Source organism: Centroberyx gerrardi, chromosome 3, assembly GCF_048128805.1.
Source record: "Centroberyx gerrardi isolate f3 chromosome 3, fCenGer3.hap1.cur.20231027, whole genome shotgun sequence".
NCBI lineage: Eukaryota > Metazoa > Chordata > Actinopteri > Beryciformes > Berycidae > Centroberyx > Centroberyx gerrardi.
Genome location: NC_135999.1, coordinates 15,321,674 through 15,344,145, shown reverse-complemented (window position 1 = coordinate 15,344,145; position 22,472 = coordinate 15,321,674). Strand labels below are relative to the sequence as shown.

Here is a 22,472-nt window from a genome sequence, read left to right as displayed (position 1 = left end):
AAAAATCTATTATGAATTTGCTATTACAATTTCTATCCAGTAGGTGGCAGGCTTCTAATGGTTTGTCAAACGGCACACTATTTTTTGACACTGATGGTTGATAACCTGCAGGTTTATTAGGCCAACAGGCATTTTCTTTCTCGTTTCCTCTCAAAAATGCTGCACTTTATTTGTATTTTATTTTATTTTATTACGATTAAAATTGTGAACTTAGCAAAAGAAAGAATTCACTTCATTTTAAAATCTGAGGAATGTTTACATCCATTCGTCTGTTGTCTGAAAGATTCAATTGTGTGTTTTTATAACTACTATTTTGAAGCTGACAAATTAGTCATTTAGGTAATCAAACTATAGCTATAATTCGGAAACTGACAAATGCAGTATGCGGTGTGGTTTCTTCTTTTATTTACACTTGTATGTTCATCTGTAATTTAATTTGCAGAAGCGGAACTAGCGTTAGTCGCAAACGAGCTCAGCGAACACTATCTTGTTGCACCACCTGTAAGTAGTAGCTAAGCTAACGCTAGCGAGCTAGCATCGCTTAATGTGACACGACCTGCACACCGTTGATGGCTGAGGTCTAGCCTAATTACGGTAACTATCACGAAAAATATTAACGCTTCTAACTGTCAATGGGAATAACAGGGAAAAAAATGCTGGGAGAGTCGCAGACATGAAAATCGTTAGCATGATTATCAATTTCGAAGTGGCTGGCGTCAGCTTCTTTGACAGCTTCCTGTTACTTTAGCTAGCAAGCTAATAATGTTGGTGACGGTCGGCCAATGTTTAAGTAGCTATGATGTTTGGAATTCGTGTCTTGCCCCTTGTAATACCTGATAGCGTTCAGTGTTTGTTTATTTAAGACGTGTGTGTCAAGTACAAATGATTGACAGACTATTTGTTAATGTTACTACTTTGTTAGCTAGCTGTGTTTTCAGCACACAAGAAGTCAGATTTGCCGTAACGACGTAGCTAAACAGATTATTTGAGACTAGGAGTCACGCCAGCACTCGAGCACTATGATGTTATGTATTGTATAATGCCCAAGCCAAACTAAATGAGTGCAAATGCAAACTATTAGTTAGCCTGGCGACGCTGGAAAAACGGAGGTTAATGTCAAACCTCGAGTCAGACTTTATTTCCGTGCGCTTCATCTAATATTCACGTTGTAAACACCACTGGCATGTGCCAGTCCCCATTCATGTCCCGGTGGAGTGAAGCCGACTAGCATGTTTGCAAATTAACGTTAGCGATGCTGCACCAACTAAAATAATAAACAGTCGCGTTATTAATAAGTGGCATGGGCCAAGTGATGACTAATTACAACCAGAATTGTTTTCATATGGATGTTCTCAGCTCGTTAGAAAAACACTAAGCCTGGCAAACCAGGTGACATTACCTCCTGTAACAATTTCTCAGATAGAGAAGCTGTCTTCATGGTCCACTTCTAATTTGCTGCTCAGTCAAAGGCAAGTTTAAGGCTTGACATGTTATTGCTGTGGTCTAGTACAGTTAAGTATTTGTTGTGAACAACTTTCTTCCAATGTCAGTAACCAGTAAACCATGACAAATATTCTCATAAGACAGGGAAACTGATGCAGCGTCTTTCTGAATTTTTAGTAGTGCTGTCAGTTACAAACCTGTAAATGCACTCTGTAATATGCATGTCTGTGCCTGTAAAACCAAGTGTGTTGTGCATATATTCCGAACAGTAACACGTGCATAGTGCAAAGAAATATCAGTATAAAGTTTGATTAGGTTTCTCATTCCCACAGGCTCTAACCTCACTCCTTGAAGCCACAGGCTGCTGTGATGTCGGAGCCTAAGCCTCCCACCCCAACTCCTGGAGACACATACAAGGGTTGGCTTTTCAAATGGACTAACTACATAAAAGGTTACCAGCGACGCTGGTTTGTTTTGAGCAATGGTCTGCTGTCGTATTACAGGTAAGGTTTATTATCATTTTAGTATAACATTTCTAGCTTTTCGCACACTTATCCTGTAACGGATTAATGTCAGCCATAGTCGGCCATTAACTTTGTGAAAGGTTTCTGTAGGGATCAAGTCACTTAAATACACTGAAGACACATTTCAGGGACAGCTAATGTCTGAGATTGACTATTCATGATGTCGAGTCTTAGTGGCAAATCGGATTTACAACTTTTAGTGAGCATGCTGGAAAATAGGCCAAAGTAGAATACTGTAGCCTAAATAAATGGGAACTGGGGAGGAGGAGGAGGACCTATCCTGATGGCAGAAGGACACACAGTGTTGTTGAATGATAAATAAATGTTTTTTCAAGTGAGTCTTTGGGCATTTACCAGCAGGTGACAGACAGGTGATAGATAAAGGTATTTAATATCTTTGTCTGTCACCTGTTTAGATTGGACCCGGATAAAGACTGTGCCAGTGGAGCTGATCTTACTGCTGACCTTGCATTTTTCTGTGAATTATTAATGTTTTGTCTGCGTTTGCATTTGTGCAGCTGTAGTCTTAAAGTTTTCCCAACCATTTTGAATCAGCATGAGGATTTCTAGTGTTTGCTTAGAAATGCTGTCTTTCAGGTTTCGATCCACTCTTGATCACCCCCAAAAATGTGTGGCTTACGGGAGAATGATCATTGTTATAATGAATTTAATTTCTAATAGATTAATGATAGAATAGCTGCTATTTGTTGTTTCTTTTATGGGTTGCAACATGTCACCAAAACAAATACATAGAATAAAGACTTTCATCTACATTTGTTTAATTAAGGAATTCCATTTCCTTGTACAAAGAAAACCCCATAATCCTCCAGATTGTTCTTTGGTTTAAAAGTGTTTCTTGCTCCACAAAAATGTGGGGCAACCTCAGTATTTTACAATCCCTCATTCTGTCTCTGTCCAGGACCCAGGCAGAGATGGGTCACACGTGCCGGGGCACCATCAACCTGGCCACAGCCAACATTGCTGTGGAGGACTCATGCAATTTTGTCATTTCCAACGGCGGGGCACAGACCTACCACCTGAAGGCCAGCTCAGAGGTGGAGCGTCAGCGTTGGATCACTGCTCTGGAGCTGGCCAAGGCAAAGGCTGTTCGCATGCAGGCCGAGTCTGGTGAGAGGGAGGGAAGAAGAGTCACAGGAGGCATCATTTGGAAATGCATAGAAAAGCCTATCTAGTCCTTCAGCAGTTTACGACTCCATGTTTTGGACATGTGTACACTGTGCTATTATGAGTGTGTGTGTGTAACATTTAATTTTAGTTAATCTTTGTTTTTGGTCACATTTTCTCTTCCCTGTCCTCTCCCTCAGATGACTCGGGTGATGATTGCCCTACATTGCCCCCTACATCAGGACAGGGTGGAGGCTGCCGTAACTCTGAGGTCCAGTCCACACTGCGCACACTAGGCAGCAAGGTGGAGGACCTCAGCACCTGCAATGACCTCATTGCCAAGCATGGCTCTGCCCTCCAAAGGTCAGGGATCAATCACTTATTCACTAATTAGATTGAGTAGTTTCAGTGCTGTGGAAAAAACAATATAACCAATATGCTGAACTCCCTCAAGTGCAGATGAAAGGAAAGAAGAGAGGTGGAGTGCAGGCTAAAACTGTTTAGTTATGAGTCATGACCAATATATTTACATTGGTGACAGAAGTACAAAGTGCATTGACTACCAATGTTTTTCTTGGCTGCGTAAAAGGCACTGAATAATAAAAATACCAGTTGAACTTTATGGCAGGGCTGCAGGAACTGATTTTCCCCCCCCCACATTTTGCTCCACCCCCCCCAGGTCCTTGTCAGAGCTGGAGGGGATTCGTCCAGGAGGAGACATGGGGGAGAAGATCAGACAGGTTACAGAGAGGGCCACGCTGTTCAGAATCACCTCTAATGCCATGATCAATGTAAGTTACCCAAGGGTTATTTGCAGAGGAAAGCAAAACGTTGTTACTGAGGCTCTTGCTGAAGTGTTGCTCTTGGGTATTTGTGCTCCCCCCAGGCATGTAGAGACTTCCTCACCCTGGCCCAGACCCACAGTAAGCGCTGGCAGAAGGCCTTACAGGTTGAGAGAGACCAGAGGATAAGGTTGGAGGAGACTCTGGAGCAGCTGGCCAAGCAGCACAACCACCTGGAAAGAGCTTTCAGAGGAGCTACAGTTCTCCCCCCTTCGTTCAGCAACCCCGCCATAGATACCAAGGGTAAGGCTCTCATCCGCAGCTGAACTTCTGACCCTGTACCCTGAACCTGGTTTAAAGGCAGTATATGCTAAGTTACGCTACCTGTATAACAACAAATGTGCAAATATGATTCCTTTAATATACATTATGTTTTTCTGTGTGATATATAGGCTAAAACAAAGGCTACAGACTATGCGTTGTTTAGACTGTAATTTGCCTGTATGCAAAACTGATTTTGCTGTTAGGAAAACCAGACTTGAAATAGGCTTATGCTGCCCTCACATGCTGTTGGACATTTGGTAATTACAAGTGGAGTGCACATGAACAACACAACAAAGTGTAAATAAGCCAATATTGTTTTCTCCTGGAATCTTTATGTCACTGTACATGGAGTTATGTCGAAGATAGCATGCTGAAAGATGACAGTGTTGTATAAGAGTGAATGCTTTTACTGCTCACCTACTGATGATTGAGCTGTTGAACAGAGCTACCATATATTGTAAGGATGCATTAGATGCTTGCCCCTTGCCATTTCAGCAAGCTTTAGTCTAATCCACCGCAGTATCTCTGTGTTGATTTAGATTTTGTTTTTTGTCATTCATTCTTCCACTCTTCCGCTTCACCTTAGGGTCCGGTGGTTCGGGAAAAGGTGATGCCAGTGACGAGGATGACGAGAATGAGTTCTTTGATGCTATGGAAGACCCAGCAGAGTTCATCACTGTCCCTGCTGACCCCAAATATCACAAGTCAGTAACGCTCTTGTCCTCCCTTTCCATTTGTCACAGATTTTTATTTTTAGCTTCAACCAGCAGACCAACCGATCGACAGAGCGGCTTATACTTATACTAGCTATAAGCCGCTCTGTCGATCGGTTGGTCTGTCAGCCCCCCCATCCCACCCCTCCAAAGACAAACAAACAACAAAACAAAACACTGCACATGATACAGACATACAATACCTATAATTTTCTCAGGCAGCCACGTTGGTGCTTTTGCTCACTTGATAGGGCAGCAGACTTTCATATGAGGGTCCTGGATTCTAATCCCAGGGTTGGCAAATAAGGCTTTTGTATTTGGTTTCACAGAGCCTAATAACGCTCATCTTATCTCGAATTACATGCTTGTTTAATCACAAACCTACTTTGTTTTTTTTTCTGTTCCATTAGTCAAATTTTGTGCTTTCTTGTTTATCTGTCCATCAGGAGATCTGGCAGCAATGTTAGTGGGATTAGCAGTGAGCTTGGAATGGACGATCAGTCGGTAAATGCATATTAATATTGTTTTCATGCTGATTTGTGTTATGCTATCATCGCCTGTGTATGCCAACATGACACAGTCACCTGACCCTTCAATCTGTTTGCTTTATCCTCTTCCAGCTTGATGAGCAGTCTTTGGCATCCAATCCAGAGTCTCCACAGCCCCTTGAGGTAGAGCTAGTTAAACAAAGACGGACTCATATCCCCGACAAGCCCAACTATTCCCTGAATCTGTGGAGCATCATGAAGAACTGCATTGGAAAGGAGCTCTCAAAGATACCAATGCCTGTAAGAAACTTGTGCGCTTCTTTGCATGCACACAGGCTATCCAAGTGCTTGTTTTTCATGCTTCCCTGTGAAAGTAAAAGTAAATACAATTCCAGAATAATTATATCTCTCGATCTCCATCACTATCTCTATCTCTACCTCTATACTTCTCTACCTACTAGGTGAATTTCAATGAGCCCCTCTCAATGCTGCAACGTCTGTCTGAAGACTTGGAGTACTACGAGCTGCTGGATAAGGCTGCCAAGTGTCAGAGCTCTCTAGAGCAGCTGTGCTACGTTGCCGCTTTCACAGTCTCCTCCTACTCCACCACTGTCCACCGCACAGGCAAACCGTTCAACCCCCTGCTGGGAGAAACCTTTGAGCTGGATCGGCTAAGGGACTGTGGCTACCGCTCCCTCTGTGAGCAGGTGAGGAAGGAAATACAGAGGGATGGACCAAGAAATGGAGTTTAAGGAGGGAGAGTTTGTGTTTTCTATCACTTTGTATCTTGAGTGGCCCTCCTGTTCTCATCCTTGCTTCCCTATCTCTTCTCTCTCTTCACTGCCCTCGCCCCTTCCCAGGTGAGTCACCACCCACCTGCTGCAGCTCACCATGCCATCTCTGAAAGAGGCTGGACCCTCAGACAAGAGATCGCCCTGGCCAGCAAGTTTAGAGGGAAATATCTCTCCATCATGCCCTTGGGTAAGTGTGAGTGTGTTAACCAAGCAGCAAGCTGTAACAATACACTTGTGTTACACCCTTAGTAGTCTTTTTGCTTTAGTGCAGTGTTCACCTATCAGTTGGTCTTAGAAGAATATCTCGTCAATCTCAATATTGAACTATAGATACAGTATTATAACTGGATAAAATGTTGTTTGTTTGGCGGAATTTATTCCTGCACTTAATCTCTTATTTCAACTCATATTTCAGTGTATACTGTAGCTATGGCGGCATAATTCAGTTGCCGTTGCCAACTCTAAATTTGCTTCCCCCTCCCTCCCCAGGTTCTATCCAGTGCATATTTGAAAAGAGCAACAATCACTACTCTTGGAAGAAAGTCACCACCACAGTACACAACATCATTGTGGGAAAATTATGGATTGACCAGGTAACACAAAGCTTAGATGTGAACATTATCAGTGAAGGTAATGCTAACCTGTGTGAGGATGTTATAATAATGTTATAATAATGGTTGAGGAGCTGGGGAGTGGTTGAGGGGGTTAGGGGTCACAACAATTACGTCTACATTTGGAGATTTTGTCAATGCATGATTGCAAATACAAAACAAATAAAAGCATTGTTTAACGTAATAATCTGCAATGTTTTCATATAAATAAATCTCTGTTTTGCACACACATGCAAGCAATTTTGCAAACTGGCAACTATCTTTTCTAGTGGCGTACCTTAGTTGAAAGTTTGTATACTTAACATTAGTGTGCCAGCAATATCATTGGGTAACACTTTCTATTTAGACTATATCTATTTTGATTTACAAGGGCATTAAAAAGACTTATTCATTAGCATATAAAAGTCAGTCACAATGATTTATGAACATAGTTATAAACACTCTTATGTTGGTATTTTTTGTTTTTATTTTCTTTTTTCTTTGCCACCTCTTCAAATAGTATGTAATTGGTTACTGTTTTGTGGTTTTTGGACTGCACTAGCACAAATGTGTTGCACATTCAAAAGGGTTTTGAGAATTGGTATAATGGTGCCATACTACACCCATGTTCATTAAGAATTATGACACAACTCCTAACTATATACAACTCCTAACTAGGGATAAACAAATGACATAATGCTTTATAAATATGGTCTTCATGGAAAGCTTACCATATCATTCTACTAATGTGGCCTTTTAAGTCTTCTACAGCAAAACATTTTGTCTCTCCCTGTTTCCCTGCCAGTCAGGAGAGATCGATGTGGTGAACCACAGGACAGGAGATCGCTGCCACCTCAAGTTTGCTCCCTACAGTTACTTCTCCAGAGACGTAGCCAGAAAGGTGGGCTTTTGACTTCTCTTTGAACAGTGATGATAATGATGATGATGAGGAGATAAAATAGGAAACACAACACCTCTGTTGCTAGGTAGGGTGCTTATAACACGCTAATATTTGATATCCAGAATAATACTAATTACCTCCGCCAAGGAGATTATGTTTTTGCCCTTGTTAGTTTGTCAGCAGGATATCTCAAAAACCTTCAAATGGATTTCCATGATATTTGGTGAACAGATGGGCCTTGGGCCAAGGAACAATTGATCTGGGATTTCCAGCATTACAGAATTATCTTTTTTTTCTGCAAATACCTATTAAACTAACGGAGATGGAGACTTTATTGCAAATCCTAATGGTATGGACATGTTTTAATCGTATTTTGGGTTCAACTGTTGGATTTGCTTTGGCCCTTGCGGTGTGTATTGGAGAGCAAAGCTCCCGGCGTAATGGAGCTAAAAACTAGGACAGTAAGGTTGAAAACGACAGGAATTATCCTTTAAAATTCAAGTGATAGGAAGTTCAAGTTGGAGAATTGTTCTGCGTTGGTGGAGGTTTGCACTCTCCATTTCTAGCTTCCAAAAATGTACTGTTTTTTTCCCCCCTGTAACACTGGGGATATTGTTAACTATGTCAGCTTCACGTTGATACAGGAATAGGAAATGTGCGTCTTTAGTCTTTAGTCTTTGTTTCAGGCAAAAGGCCAAATTTTATATCTACCCTGAGGCTGTGCAACTACTAATCCTGTGAACCCCTGCACTGGGTATAATGGTCTGTTTTGTTGCATTCTTAACTGAAAGCATTGTTTGTCTCTCAGGTAACAGGAGTGGTAACAGATAAGGACGGGAAGGCCCATTACGTGCTGTCGGGAACATGGGATGAGAAGATGGAGTTTTCCCGGATAATGCAGAGCAGTAAAGGCGAGAACGGCACTGAAGGCAAACAGAGGACTGTCTATCAGACCCTGAAAGCCAAAGAAATATGGAGAAAGAACCCTCTACCGTGAGTTTGTGTGTTTTAAAGGAGACTGGCAATGATGAGGAAATCAGAGGTGTGTATTGGTGTTTTTTAAACTGATGGAGCTGCGAAGGAACTACAAGTAGGGCAGAAAGATGGGGGGGGGAGATTAAAAAGCCACAGCGACTTTTTGCTAATCAGATCAGCTAATCAGAAGCACATGTCAGATAAAAGCAACTCCTGAATGTTCTAGAAACATAGTTTGGAAATTAAAATGTGTTCTTTTGACCCATACCTGTTCATGGAGCTTAAAATCACAATGAAACGGCATTTTGAAAGCGTCTTGATTTCCTTTTGAAACAGGAGATTGGAGCGGGACATAATGCGAGGAGTGATAATTCAAAAGTGTAAGCCAATGGGATATCAATTAGGGAGAGAAAGGAATGTGATGGTATTATGGTTAGAATTTGTATTTACGCCTACTAGTACACCATGAAGTCTTCACTAAAGATACACATTTTCCAGGAAGTAAATGTAATGGGATATAAAAATTCAATAAATTAAAATTTTGTGATTTTTTTTGCATTTATTGTTAAATAGGTGTATATTATGAGATGGAAAGGTCATTTTTGAAAAGGTGAAAAGGTCATTTTTCTTTTAATTGCGACTTTAAATGAAATCGTTAGATTATAGATTATCATTTCCCTCTCGTTTTCTCATTCTTTGTCATTCTTTGTTTTTCTTTGCACCCCTTGTCTGGCATCTCTATGCTCCTGTGATCTTCTGTGATGCCTAACATCACACAGAGAGGGAGCAGAGACCATGTACTACTTCTCCTCGCTGGCATTGACCCTCAACGAACCTGAAGAGGGAGTGGCGCCAACAGACAGCCGGCGGCGCCCGGACCAGAGGCTAATGGAGGCAGGCCGTTGGGACGAGGCCAACGCAGAGAAGCAGAGGCTAGAAGAAAAACAGCGCATCGCCCGTCGAGAGAGGGAGAGGGAGGCTGTCAAGGCGGCCAGCCCACCTGAGGAGGGTAAGAAAAGGAGGAGTTATGGAAGGAACCATGTTTAGGAATGCATATAAGAAGGAAAAAGAGGTAGTGGGAAAGGTAGAAATGGATGGTGAAGTTATAAAAATGGAAGAAATGGCGAAAAGGAGAGATTGAGTATAGGAGCAAAGGTGGTCAACCCACATGAGGAATTGTGTCTGGTGTTTCTGTCCTGTAGTGTTTCTCTGTCCATTCATTGTTTTTCCACTTTGTCTGTCTTGGTATCCCTTGTCTGCCTGTCTCTGTCTCAACCACAAGCTGTCACTGAGGATTCCATCAATGACTCACCTTTGAAAAGCAAGTACTCCTCTCTTAGTCTTTTCCCACTCTGGGTGTGCACTTTTTTTTTTTATTGGCTACACACACAAGAACAGATGTACGATATGTTTGCCTGTGTAATAGGAAGGTGCTAAATGTCTTCTGCATCACCTTGCAAACAGTTCATCCATTCACCCTTTTCCCATCCCTTCATGCATTTCTGTCCCATTTAGCTGATGCAGAGGAGATTGGCACAGAAGCAAGTGAGGTTTCGGATGAAAGCAAGTATCACTTCTCCACTTAACATAGAGTGGTGCTCTTTAAAATGCTATGTGTAGCATTTTAAAATGCTTTTAAAATGCTCTTTAAAATGCTACGTGTAGTATTTTAAAGGAGTAATAAGTAAGAAATCACCCTGATATATATCTGTGGGAGGTTGATAGGCTTGTTGATCAATACCCATGACTCAAGGATTACTTTGCCGGGTGCTGAGATTTCTGGATTTCAAAACAAATTTTCTGGCCCGTACTCTATTTTGGAACAAAAGCTCCCTACCCATTGGCATTTCATTACACTCCCAACCCCCCACCCCTGGACTTGTCTCTATTACTAATCTCTATTGAGAAGATAACAGATAGTGGAACAAGTTAAAGGCCTATGGAAAAATAATTTTGATGAGAAAAATGAGAAATACTAGCACTAACAATACCTCTGGCATGAGATAGAGGCCACCAACTGTCTCAACCGACGGTCTCATTTGTTTAAGGTAACTATACCAAGGTATCACAGTTAAGGATATATTGTTTGGAAATGCTACACATGGCTCTTTTAAATTGAAAATAAATTCCACTGTATACGCTCTTAGGCTGAGTTGGAGGGGAAAAAAACAATTTCTCAACAAATTGTTGGTGTAGATTTTGGGTAGCATGTACTTTTTGAGTTTTTTTGTGATTTTAATGATTTATTTCTTTTTTTTTTTTGCTGGTGTTCAGCTGACACAGAGGATTCTCCCCCTCATACGCCTGTTGCATGCAAGTAGCCCCTTAACAGTTTCACTCACTCTTGCTCTGTCTCTTTGCCTGTATCAATCATCTTCAGGTCACACCCGTTCTTTTATGTCTCAGTTTTCCAAACATGCATCCTTCCCTCTTCTTTCTTTCAGCCCCTTATGGACCCCCCCTCTCCCCTTTTTTAAGCAAGTATTCCACTTCTGACATGCACATACAGTAGCATCATTTGAGATTTTCTGCTCATTTTTATTTTAATATGTTTAGAGTAAGAACCCTCTGCTCATCTTCCATCTTTCCCTCTTTACACCCTTTCCATCTTGTCCTCCCTTAGCGGAAGGCATGGAAGGTCCTTATGGAACTCCAGTCAAAAGCAAGTAACATCAGTCCTGCTCTCTTTCACCCCCTGTCTTCTGTTTTGTTTTTGTTAGTTGTGTGTTTGGTGCAGTCGTTTCTTTTAGGGGAATCTTTTAGCAGTCACAGTTGTAGCTGACTGTAGAATTGGCACAGCAACCTGACAGAGTACTTGCATATTTAAATGAGAAGCATTGTGTCTGTCATTGAGCAGAATACTGCGGTCTTGGGCAGGCTTGGCATTACTAGTGAATCTGGTTCTCACCAAATGGTATAAAAGAGTGTCAAATTGGTGATTTCATCAAGTACTAATCTATGATTGTCACCTGCTTTTGTTTTTCTGCCTGAAAAGTTTGTCTGAAGAATGTGCAGTCAGAAACTTGAAATATCTTTGCAACTTCCACAACCATGGCTACACATATTCCTCTTAGTCAACCATCTGAAAGACCCCAGGCCGTTTAGCGTACCGCCTTTCCCTTGATACGCTGTCATGGTTCAGTGGCTTCTTCTTGTATCCCTCATCTCCGGCCCCCCAAAAGCTTTCACTTGGTAAAAGATTGTTTTTTCTGTTTCCTTCAGGCACACATCAAGACAACTATCAAGCACTGTGGTTCAAGAAGATAGATGATGCGATGTCTGGAGAGACCATGCATGTCTACAGCGGCGGTTACTGGGAAGCTAAGGATCAAGGCGGCTGGGACATATGCCCCGACATCTTCTGACCTGACTGTATCAGCCTGTCTCCCAGCATGGTGTGCGACCCAAACAAATAGAGAAGATGGTAAGAGGCACCCTCCCTTACATCAGCAAGGGTGGGGACACATCTTCTATTCTCCCCGCCTCGTCCCTCTTCCAGCACCGATCATTAGCTCAGGCCCCTTCTCAGGATAAGGGGGATTTGGACCAGATTTCTGTCTTCACCCTCAATATGGACACAACAGTCATGTCCCAACTGATTAGTGTTCAGGATTTCCTCTCACTGCCTCTCTAACACTGTTGTTTATCTCGGTCTTACTTCTGCACATTCTCCATCCAGGGCTCCACAGTACAACCTTTCAGTTGCATTTTGCAGCAACATCTTTTTCTGTCAGTGCCATCATGCATTTTCTTTGGGAGCACCATTACCAGGGGCAAAATTCAGCCAGTTGACATTTGCTGCATATGCAAGGTTTGCTTATATGGGCAGAGTTACTAGTTAGAGACTTTCTTTTCTTTTCTTTTCTTTTTCGTTTTTGATTGTGATTATTTTGTAATGAATGTATTGCAGGTTGAGAGAAGACCTCAACACACCACCATTGTATGTCAAAGCTGATTCATAACCAGTGTTTTTCAACAGCTGACTCTCTGTAATTACCCACTGTACCAGTTTCAGAGCCTGTGTGAGGCGTAGCATAGGCTTCAATGGCTGATATAATGAGATAAATACTGATTTTAACCCTCAAGAAGGACATAAAGCAAGTAAATAATGACCTATCTCATCAATTATTTTGGATTGGTAGTGAAATTAAGTGAAATGAAGTGGCATAATCACCATAGACATGATACAGAGTTTGCCTTTGAGTTTATGGCACTACATTATTTCCTGAAGTGAAACAACTCTGGAGATATGCTATGTCTACACACAATAGCCTTCTTTTCATTTTGCTCTCAAGAAGGCCAGGTTGTAAAATATAATGGTAGTAGGCGAAGAGATGTGAAATCATAAGTGTATTATGGTTAGGCTTTGTGCAACAGAAGTAGTTTTGGGCTAATTTTCAGTCCTCTCATATTAGGCTGATTAACTCTGATTTAGTCATCTTGAAAAGTGTTTTTTGTGGATGTGAACTGAGCTGTCTTAACACTTTATTCCATATATTAGCGATTTCTTCATTTTTATTGAATCGGTATAGCATAATGACATTTCTTAGCACAACACATTAATTTGAGTAGGGTTTATATTTTTACTCAATATGATAGCATATGGACTGGCATATTGGTACCAACCAGATTTGTATTGGTGCCACCAAATGAAAATACTAATGGCATCATTGCCAGTAGTGGAAAAAGTTAGTCTGGAGCCCTGACTTTTTTTGTTTGTTTCTTTGTATTTCCTCCAACAACCCATTCTTAAACACTCCAGCTCTTGACCTGGTCTTCGAGAGCAAGAGCCTGGTTAGAAAAGTCATATTGTTCAATACGATGTAGAAGATTTACTTCATGAAGAACAAGAACAAGAACAAGAATGCTATTGGCCTGTTTCTCTGTTGACCCTCCACAAAGTGCATTCTAGGCTGAGGATGTTTTCAAAGCTATCATCTGGAATTGATAAAATGTCACCGTTGGGGCGTATTGAAATGCAAAGTATGACGGTGGGTGACTTCGAGCTCAGCCTCATAACATAAACAAGTGACCAGTAAGGAGATATTACTGTCAAGAAACTGGTGAAACTGGCTTTTCAAGGTGTTGTTTGAGTTATTGCAGCTAATACTTCAGTCTCCCATGTCATTACAGTTTGTGGCTTTAAGCTCTGGAATACATGAAGGATGTAGTATAAAAAAATGTATGTTCTTGTAGCGAAATAATTCATCCCAACAGAATAATTAAAGCCATCATAGGTTTTATTAGTTGACATTTTGTTTGAATTAAATTCAGCAACAGTAATCCCCATGTTGGGTGAACATAAATGAGTAAGATGTCAGAATCTCTGCATTATTGACAGCACCATTGCTCTGCTATTTGTTTTCAGTGTAGATTTTGAGGCTCGGGCATCAGATGGATTAACTTTAGAATAGGAGAAGAACCATGATTTTGGTTATCCAAGCCCAAGTGATGCCCTAAGTGTAGATTTTGAATAGAGGGCAACAAGGGTGTATCTGTGTCTGTACACCTGTGGCACAAAATGAGACAGGAGGTCAGTGTCAAGCGAGGACCCTAAAACCACAAGAGCTGAATTCTATCATTGTTTTTGTCTCTGATGTTGTGTGTGATATAAGTGCAAGGACTGTACGTTTGATCAAAAGGCTAAATCCAATTTTATATTCAAGTGTACTTAAATGCAGATCACTGAAAAACAACACAAAGCAAAGCATAATAGTTAAAGTATTTCCATGTAAATAAATTTAACAATGAAGTAATAGTGATATTAAGTGATAGAGAAATGTAATTGTGGCGGTGATGCGCTTTTAAAGTTGTTTGTTTTTTGTATTTGATTTTTTCCCAGACAAGGATTTTTCATTCACATCTGGATAAATTTCCATTGACTGAGCTGAGCATAATGCCATGTTACTGTCCCATCAATCACCATCTACTAGCTGGGACAGCTTTCTAACTTGAATGACAATAATTTGTTTTTGGTCTAGACAACTCCATACTACCATCAACTGTACTACATCAAGTGGAGGCCCTTCACTCCCCTTTTATATATATGTATTATTATATAGAGAGAGAGTGTGTGTGTGTGTGTGCTTGTGCGTGTGCGTGTCTGTGGCCACTGGAAGTTGAATGTCCATCTTGATTCTATAATGCCATTCACTGCAATTACAGAGTGAGTTTACAGATTTCTTTTTGTCCTGTTTGTGGGTTTTTTTTTGTTTTTTTTTGTTCTTTGCATAATATGATATTTTTAGTTATTGCTTTTAATTGTACGTAGCCCAATCAATCCATCTGTGTTTGTCATTCCTCTCCATTTTTCTTTAGTTTCCTGTCTCTTTTTCCCTTTTATTCTCTCCTGATATGATCTTTGCCCTGTACTGTGGGGGTTATCATGAGATATGACTGAGCTGATAATTGTTTTACTAAAAACTGGCTTAAACAAAGTGTTATTGCACTTTAGTACAACACTTCCATTATTTAATATGCATCCCTTGATTTGACTCAAACAGTCAACCTCTGACAGACTATTTAAGAGTCTGTAGTCATCATGGGTTATATCTAGGTCAATACAAGTTGGAAAATTAAAGCCAACTTAGTGGCATAACTCCAGGTACCCAGAGAAACTCATGTTGGTGGCTCACTGTTCATGAAATCATATGGAGATATGTGCTTGAGTTAATACTGCTCTGAGCATTCCCCTAACCTTAACTGTCCTTTAATGGAGACCAAAAAACTGTTGTGTGATCATCACTTTTTCAAGATTTTTTTTGTTTTGTTTTGTTTTTTTGAAAACCTAGAAGGACTATGTTACAGGTTGACATTATTAAAGCCTGAATGGAGATGAAGTGCATATCTGTGGTCTTGTTGTTCCTACAAAGCATCACAAAGCATCACAAAACAAATCATAGCTTAAACTAGACAAGTGGTTTTGACTAGAGCTTTGATGTGAAATGCATACAATACTGTCTAATTATGGACAAAATGGTCCACTGTTTTAATCAAGTTATATATTACCAGCCCCAGGAATCTGTAAAGAAATAAGTAAGTATGTAAGCCTTTTTTTAACCTGCTTGGAGTACTATATGGGTGGGGTTAACCGTATGAAGTTCTTCAGAATCAGAATCACACTTTATTCGCTAATGACAACACATGAGAATTTGATATGGTTAATATGCGTCTGTACAACAAGACAGACACAGCACTTAAAATGCATTGTGCGACAAGAACTCATTTACAACAAGTAAACAAGTTTAACAACAAGTTCAAATATCGCCGCATGAATGGGGTCCAAGCACAATGTGCTAAATTGTACATGAGAAACCTTAGCTTTTTATGAGAATATAACACCTTTTCACACTCAGCAGCACGAACACAGTCACAAAGCAACACTTCAACTATTGGTCATTTGAGCAGTTGAGTTGAGTTTATAAAACTTGCTTACTGTAGGCTAATGTTACAGTATCTAACATAATATAACAATTGAATGCTATCACATTATTCTGGAAAAATGGTAATCCTACTCCCACTGTTTACTGTATTACTGAATATGAACCACTGTCCCCCAAATTTAGAGCTCGTGCAAATCTAATCTAATACATCGATGAGAAACCTTAGCTTTTTATGGGAATATAACACCTTTTCATATTCAGTAGCACGAACACAGTCACAAAGCAACACTTCAACTATTGGTCATTTGAGCACCTCGGGGACAATGGAAGTGAATAAGATTTGTAGATTTTGTGCCCCACCTGAGATTTGAACTCACGACCCTTACATCCGAAGGCAGTTGACATACACACTGATGCATTTTAGAGAACTTTGATGGTCTTAATGTCCAAGAATATCTTTTGCCACTGTTATCATGGAATCTGCTTGAACAAAGGAGGCAGTGGAAAAACTTTACAATTAAATTGAACTAATTTTGTCAAAATGGTAGCCTGCAATATAATTTACTACTAACTCATTTGCATCTACAAACGGGAGTAAATGCAGGTTCTACACAGAAAGGGGTAGGGCAGAGCTTCCAAACTAGAACCTTGTCACTGTGAGAGGACAGTGCTGATAATCTTCTGCACTGTCGACCTGTGTCTTAACCACTGGGCCTCTGGTGTTGGCATTGCACAGTGGGGAAACAAGACAAAGGGACACCAATGTTGAAAGTCAACTAAATGAGACTAAGCCAGTGTGTTGTGGCCATTTAAAGTTAGGATATGCTATAGCGTCAACTATGATTACAATACCACCAAATTTTGCATACTACCAGAGTTGACTCGTGCACATATGCACCAAATTTGTTTAAGGTAGGCCAACAACTTCCTGACTTATGGCAATTTTTGTATATTAGGCCTCGCCTCAAAATTTTGAAAGCCAATTGTAGCAGAACGGTATGGAATATAAAAATCTTTTGACATCTTTTATGCAGGACAGTCCAGATATACTGTGTGCCATATTTGGTGAAGATTGGACAAAATTTGTAGGAGAAGCGAAAAAACAGTTGTGAATTTTGATATTTGCCCTTACGGTTCATAAGTTATAGGCCAAAACGTTTGTTGCTTGTTATAGCGCCACCATGCGGCCAATTTGCGTGGATTTTGTTGCCTGAGTAGCGGCTGAGATATTGGACCTATCTACCTATCTGGTTGCTGTAGCTCTTACAGTTTCTGAGATCCAGATGCTTTTAGGGCAGAACAAGCGGAATAATAATAATCCGATCAAAAACAATAGGGTTACAGCACTTCGTGCTTGGACCCCTAACAAATTGACTTTCAAATATTTTCTTTTGATTGTCAATTCTCCACCCACCTGGCCCCTAAGTAATCTAAAAAAAAAAAAAGTATTTGGTAATGATATTTGACCCATTGTTAATTGCTTGCCAATTATTAATCAGATGGTTAAATAACATTTAACATAACATAACACAACATTTATGTTAAATAACATTGGACATTGTACACTATCTTGTACACCCTCAACGTTCCCATAACAGAGGTTGAGGATGTGTGTTGACCGAGCTGGACAGTCCACATATTGCTGTAAAGTTGGGAGATGCAGGAGAGTATTAAAATCTCCCAAAATAAACACAGGCTCATCAGCAGACCATGGAGGCGTGCTGACGAAACATGTGAAGCATTCCGCTACTTCCTTGTTGTTGGGCCCCGGGGCGACGGGCCTACACCAAAATAAGGGTGAACTGACCAAACTCCCCAGGTAGGCAGAATGATCTAAATGATACCATCAGATCTCATGGTCTTTGGTTCATGTCTGTCTGTTGATGATAAATTATGTGGCCCAATGAGATTTCTGGGATGGTACCTTATCTCGAGCCGCTCTAATGATAGCATAGCCATCTGTGCCCACACTGCAGTCCTGTTGTTCTCTGGGAAACAGATGAGATTCCTGTGTCAAAAATCCCCATCATGCTCGGCACAGAAATGCCACTTCATCCAGTTTTCTGCCATCTAAGCAAAATGACAGTTGGACAAAACAACCAAAAAGATAAAAGAGATAGCTAAGTTAAAGCAGTAAAAGGTAATGTTGGCATTTTAAGATACTGATGTATTTGTATTGTAGGTCTAGTTGCAGTCAGCTAGTAATGCTAATGTTTATAAAACTTGCTTATTGTAGGCTAACATTACAGTATCTAACATAATATAACATAATTGAATGCTCTTACATTATTTTGCCATTGCAAAAATTATAATCCCTCCCTCCCACTGTATTACTGAATATGAACCACTGTCCCCCAAATTTAGAGCTTGTGCGAATCTAATCTGTGATTTCATCAAGAGACAGAAGCTGGAACTGCTTCCAGTAAGTTGAAAACTGACTATGTTAACACAGTGGTAATACCCAGGGTACTTTTCCAGGAATACAGGTACATTTCCTTGTTCAGAACTGTTGTTATTAGACACTGCACAGTCTCTCTCCAAGTCATTGTCACCGGATCAGCACTTTTGATGTTGATGAGATCACAGGTCAGAGTCTTGGTTCTCTGGTTTCTAGCTGTGAGAAATGGTCGTTAACACTGGCATTGATTGAGCTGTCTGAGATCATAGCGATAACGTGATTTGTAGTCTGATGGGGTGGATTTCCCTTTTAAACGCCCAATCCCAAATTGGAAAACAGCACCACCTAAGGCCATGATCGCCCCATACTACTTTGTTTTTCCCCTTTCCAAACTGGTTGGCTGAGCTCTTGGCTGAGCTTTAAAAATCTTAGTTAAGTTAAAAATCTTCAGCATCATCAAATATTCATCATTTTCCATCAGAAAGTTCTGTCCTCGAGACGCTATGTGCATGTACTTACAGATTAAATATTTTAAGTATGAGTTTTGGTCTTTAAATATAACTGTTAGGCTGTTGTCCCAATGAGTTTACACATAGGCCCATGTGCTTAAAAATATTATTGTAAAATACATGAGGACACATGACTTTGGGGCAACAGCCTAATAAATAGGCTAGCTATATTTAAAGACCGAAACCCACACAAAACCTACTTGTAAATGAACTGCGAATGGAACACATCTTTTTGTTGATAGTCAGCCTGGGCTGAATAGTGGTGACATCACTATCAACAAAATGTCTCACTTTCATGTCTCATTTCCATCACCTCTCTATTGGTTACTCTGTCCCATGTGATTTGGCACCAGTATAGCCTTATTTACTTAGGTTACACTACCATTTGATATCATTTCAGTAGAGCAGAGGACAGGTGGGAACAGATTCATTTCAGAGTGATAGTTATTAAATTCTTACACCATTAGACTCAGATCCTTGGACACATGGAGTCAAAAGATAAATATTCTTTACTGCTCATCATTATCATGGGAGTAAGTATTTAAAAAAATGTAGCCTAATTGACAAAGGCAGCATGGGAAAGTTGCATTTATTTTATATTTTATTTATTATTTGCATTTATTTGCATTAGTTGCATTATCTCTATTGTCTCTATTGTTGTATATTATGTTCATTACCTTTATTCTATGTCAGTAGCTATTTCATTTATTCCTTTATTACCTTGTACTTGACACATACTTTACTTCTTTGGCATTGTCCGTCAATTGCTGCTGTGGCACCTGAATTTCCCCAAGAGAATCAATAGTGCTATCTTATCTTATCTTAAGTTACATTAAATTGTGTTGTAAGGTAAACATGTTTGAGAACTGTTGTTTGAATGTGACTAATATTTTCTTCACACATATCCCAGGTTTTACCTGTAACAGAGGCTGGAACAAAATCTGTGAACTTTGCAAAATCAGCGACTGCTATGAACAAGGAGCTGGACTCAGTTGATGACCAGTACAGTGGATGTGAAGTAGACATGCTGAAGAAGGTTATAGAGCCAGGTGGTTTACTGGAAAAGGAGCTTAAGGCAGATCAATTTTATTTAGAGGCCTGGAAAAATGGAAAAACCTGTAGGAAGCAGATTCCAGGGGCCCAAGAGGAACACAACATTGCTCTGGCAGTGTTCACAAGCGACTTCAACTTCTATGATAAATTCAACAATGCTGTCAGAAGCCTAGGTAGCACCGTCGAAATTTATAAAAGCGACTTTCCCTACAAGTCTCTCCATTTCCTTCTGGCTGATGCCCTGCGGATACTGAACAAAACACACTGCTACGAGGGCTCAAGTGGAACTCATCTGAACCTGAACACGACTGAGGTGAACTCAGAGGTGCGCCTCGGAACGTACCGCTGGGGAAGTCCTTTCATGGAGAGGTTTTGCCAAACTGAATTCAAGGTGTCATCCTGTCTTGCGGTAGACGTGAGGGATTATTCTTGTTTCAGGGACATAGAGGTCGTAATACCTCCCCACGAGCTGTTCCAGGTGATGGCTGTGGATATCCTGAACGACGGAGCCAAAAAAGTGATCACTCTGATGTCCAAGGGAACTTACTGGAAACACAAATGTTCCTATCTGCAGAGGTATGCATTTTACTGAATTGTTACAGAGAATTACTCACTACTCCAACAAATGAAATGTAAAAAAATAAAACTTATGTCTATATCTATCATTACAGGCGCAAATTTGTGTCCAGCATTTCATAAAACAAATGAATTAAAACAAATAGAACCAGAAACTCATTTATCCCTCCAGCCATAAATCAGTTAATGGTAATAAGCTGAAGCCACAAAAACAGCTATTTAATATCTAATGTAACCTACTTCAGTCCTACATACTATTTATAAAATGCACTTTTTTGAATTGTGCATGTCACCTGAGGGTTGATGATGACAAAGCACTGAAACTCTGAAGCTGTATTGTCATTGCACAGTAGCCGCATTTTATTTTAATAGGTGATTCCACTTCTCCCATGTGACATAATTGTGTCAAATGTTGAGATGACTGTTGTCTGCTGTAACTGTGTTTAAGCTGCAAGACAATTTGCCTCAATGAGGACATCAATTTTTTCTAACCTAAGATAAACTGAAGTAAGTTAATCAGTATGTTAATGTTGCTTTTCTCAAGTAACTTCCACTCTACTTTCTAAAATGTAATTGTGCTGAAGGGAACTAATATCAGCAAGAGAAAAACTAAGGGCAGTTCTGAAGGCAAAATATCCTACTCTTTTTACTACAGGCCCTTTTTGCCTTAATGAACCAAGGTGGTGAATATCATAACAAATACAATATTTCATTCTGTCATCCATGAATGTATAGTCTATATTCACAGACATTTATCTCACTGTCTCAATTTCCTTTTCAGGAATGGTAACTCTGATGGTAACTCGGGCCATGTGGGGCGCTCCAGTGCACTGGTGCTGCTGGCTGCCCCGCTCTTCCTGCTCCTCGCCATATAAACATACTGTACAGATAGAAGGGCTCCACCTGCAGGGAGGTCACTTGCCAATTTAATACTGTGTAATACTGTGTATTTTAAATTATTTGTCAGTGATTCATACATTTTCAAATCAGCTTCCCTTTCAACTCAACTTTAAAACAACTTTTACAACTTTAGTATGTTGTTTTTCACTGAGCTGTCTTTTATTTTGTCAGATCATAACTAGGTGTATTGCTAGAAGTTGATAGCATATTATTTAATATATCCAAAATCAAGTTAATTTAAAAGATCTTTTCAGCAATTGTTGGCAGGAAGAAAAACTTGTTTTGCTGGTTTAATGTTGGTAAATGTTTGTGTGTGTGTGTGTGTGTGTGTGTGTGTGTGTGTGCGTGTGTCCCTTTTTGGATCTATATTACACTCACATAATAAAAGGTAATGAAATTAGAAGTGAAAGTTTATTAAAGAAACAACTTTTGGACTGTGTGAAATATTAACCCTATTACACATGACTCATAACGTGTGTGTGTGAGTGTGTGAGTGGGTGTGTGGTTGTCGAGGGGCATATCTATATCTACTGTACATCAAAGGCCACTGCTGGTGCACTAGAGGCTCCAAATATATGTATGGGTAATTATAGGCTACTGTACAGAGTTTTGTTCAGCAAATAAAAATATTAAACCATGCCATTTTTGGTGTCTTCTCTAAAGTATCTAATGTACCATACTCACAGGCTTAAAATAGGTCTAGCAAAGGAAAATACACATGGGTCATTTTGACCCATTTAATGGCAAACTCGGGGAAGTGATACAAAATCAACACTTTCTACAACTGTTGGACAGAGAATGTGAAGCTGACATTGAGTACAAAAAGAGATGTTAGATGCAGTTTATTCATTGTAGGGTTAGGAGTGATGGTTTCAGCCCCGCGTTGAGTTACACTAGCATTGTTAACATTGTCAACAGGAAGCTGGTTCCAATTTCTCAGACACAAAAGCAGAACAAAATTTAAATGCCCTAGTAGTGGGATGCTTGATTTAGTG

At 40.1% G+C, this 22,472-nt stretch overlaps 2 protein-coding genes across 3 annotated transcripts; both read left to right on the top strand.

The window, feature by feature from the left end:
• Positions 1–515: 515 nt before the first annotated feature.
• LOC139912669 (oxysterol-binding protein 1) lies at positions 516–15,503 on the top strand. Of its 2 annotated transcripts, XM_078291308.1 has the most exons (20): positions 516–594; positions 1,776–1,946; positions 2,887–3,095; positions 3,293–3,455; positions 3,772–3,883; positions 3,979–4,177; positions 4,785–4,902; positions 5,358–5,415; positions 5,532–5,699; positions 5,861–6,106; positions 6,260–6,380; positions 6,683–6,786; positions 7,589–7,684; positions 8,493–8,677; positions 9,439–9,668; positions 10,175–10,222; positions 10,934–10,972; positions 11,104–11,136; positions 11,283–11,321; positions 11,882–15,503. In XM_078291308.1, exons 2-20 carry the CDS (start codon positions 1,813–1,815, stop codon positions 12,022–12,024), a joined length of 2,445 nt encoding a protein of 814 aa, XP_078147434.1. In that variant the 5' UTR covers positions 516–594; positions 1,776–1,812; the 3' UTR covers positions 12,025–15,503. The 2 variants fall into 2 exon arrangements, with proteins under 2 accessions (XP_078147434.1, XP_071756627.1); XM_071900526.2 differs by lacking the exons at positions 10,175–10,222; positions 10,934–10,972; positions 11,104–11,136; positions 11,283–11,321.
• A 3,847-nt stretch (positions 15,504–19,350) lies between these two features.
• On the top strand, positions 19,351–22,116 carry LOC139912673 (ecto-ADP-ribosyltransferase 5-like). Its single transcript, XM_071900530.2, has 3 exons — positions 19,351–19,481; positions 19,859–20,577; positions 21,359–22,116. Exons 1-3 carry the CDS (start codon positions 19,434–19,436, stop codon positions 21,450–21,452), a joined length of 861 nt encoding a protein of 286 aa, XP_071756631.2. The 5' UTR covers positions 19,351–19,433; the 3' UTR covers positions 21,453–22,116.
• Positions 22,117–22,472: the final 356 nt, after the last annotated feature.

Coding starts and splice junctions, on each gene's coding strand:
- LOC139912669 (XM_078291308.1), top strand. CDS start 1,813: ATGTCGGAGCCTAAGCCTCCCACCCCAACTCCTGGAGACACATACAAG. Junction 4,178..4,784: donor CCCCGCCATAGATACCAAGG/GTAAGGCTCTCA, acceptor GCTTCACCTTAG/GGTCCGGTGGTTCGGGAAAA. Junction 8,678..9,438: donor TGGAGAAAGAACCCTCTACC/GTGAGTTTGTGT, acceptor AACATCACACAG/AGAGGGAGCAGAGACCATGT.
- LOC139912673 (XM_071900530.2), top strand. CDS start 19,434: ATGGAGTCAAAAGATAAATATTCTTTACTGCTCATCATTATCATGGGA. Junction 19,482..19,858: donor TGCTCATCATTATCATGGGA/GTAAGTATTTAA, acceptor CACATATCCCAG/GTTTTACCTGTAACAGAGGC. Junction 20,578..21,358: donor AAATGTTCCTATCTGCAGAG/GTATGCATTTTA, acceptor TTTCCTTTTCAG/GAATGGTAACTCTGATGGTA.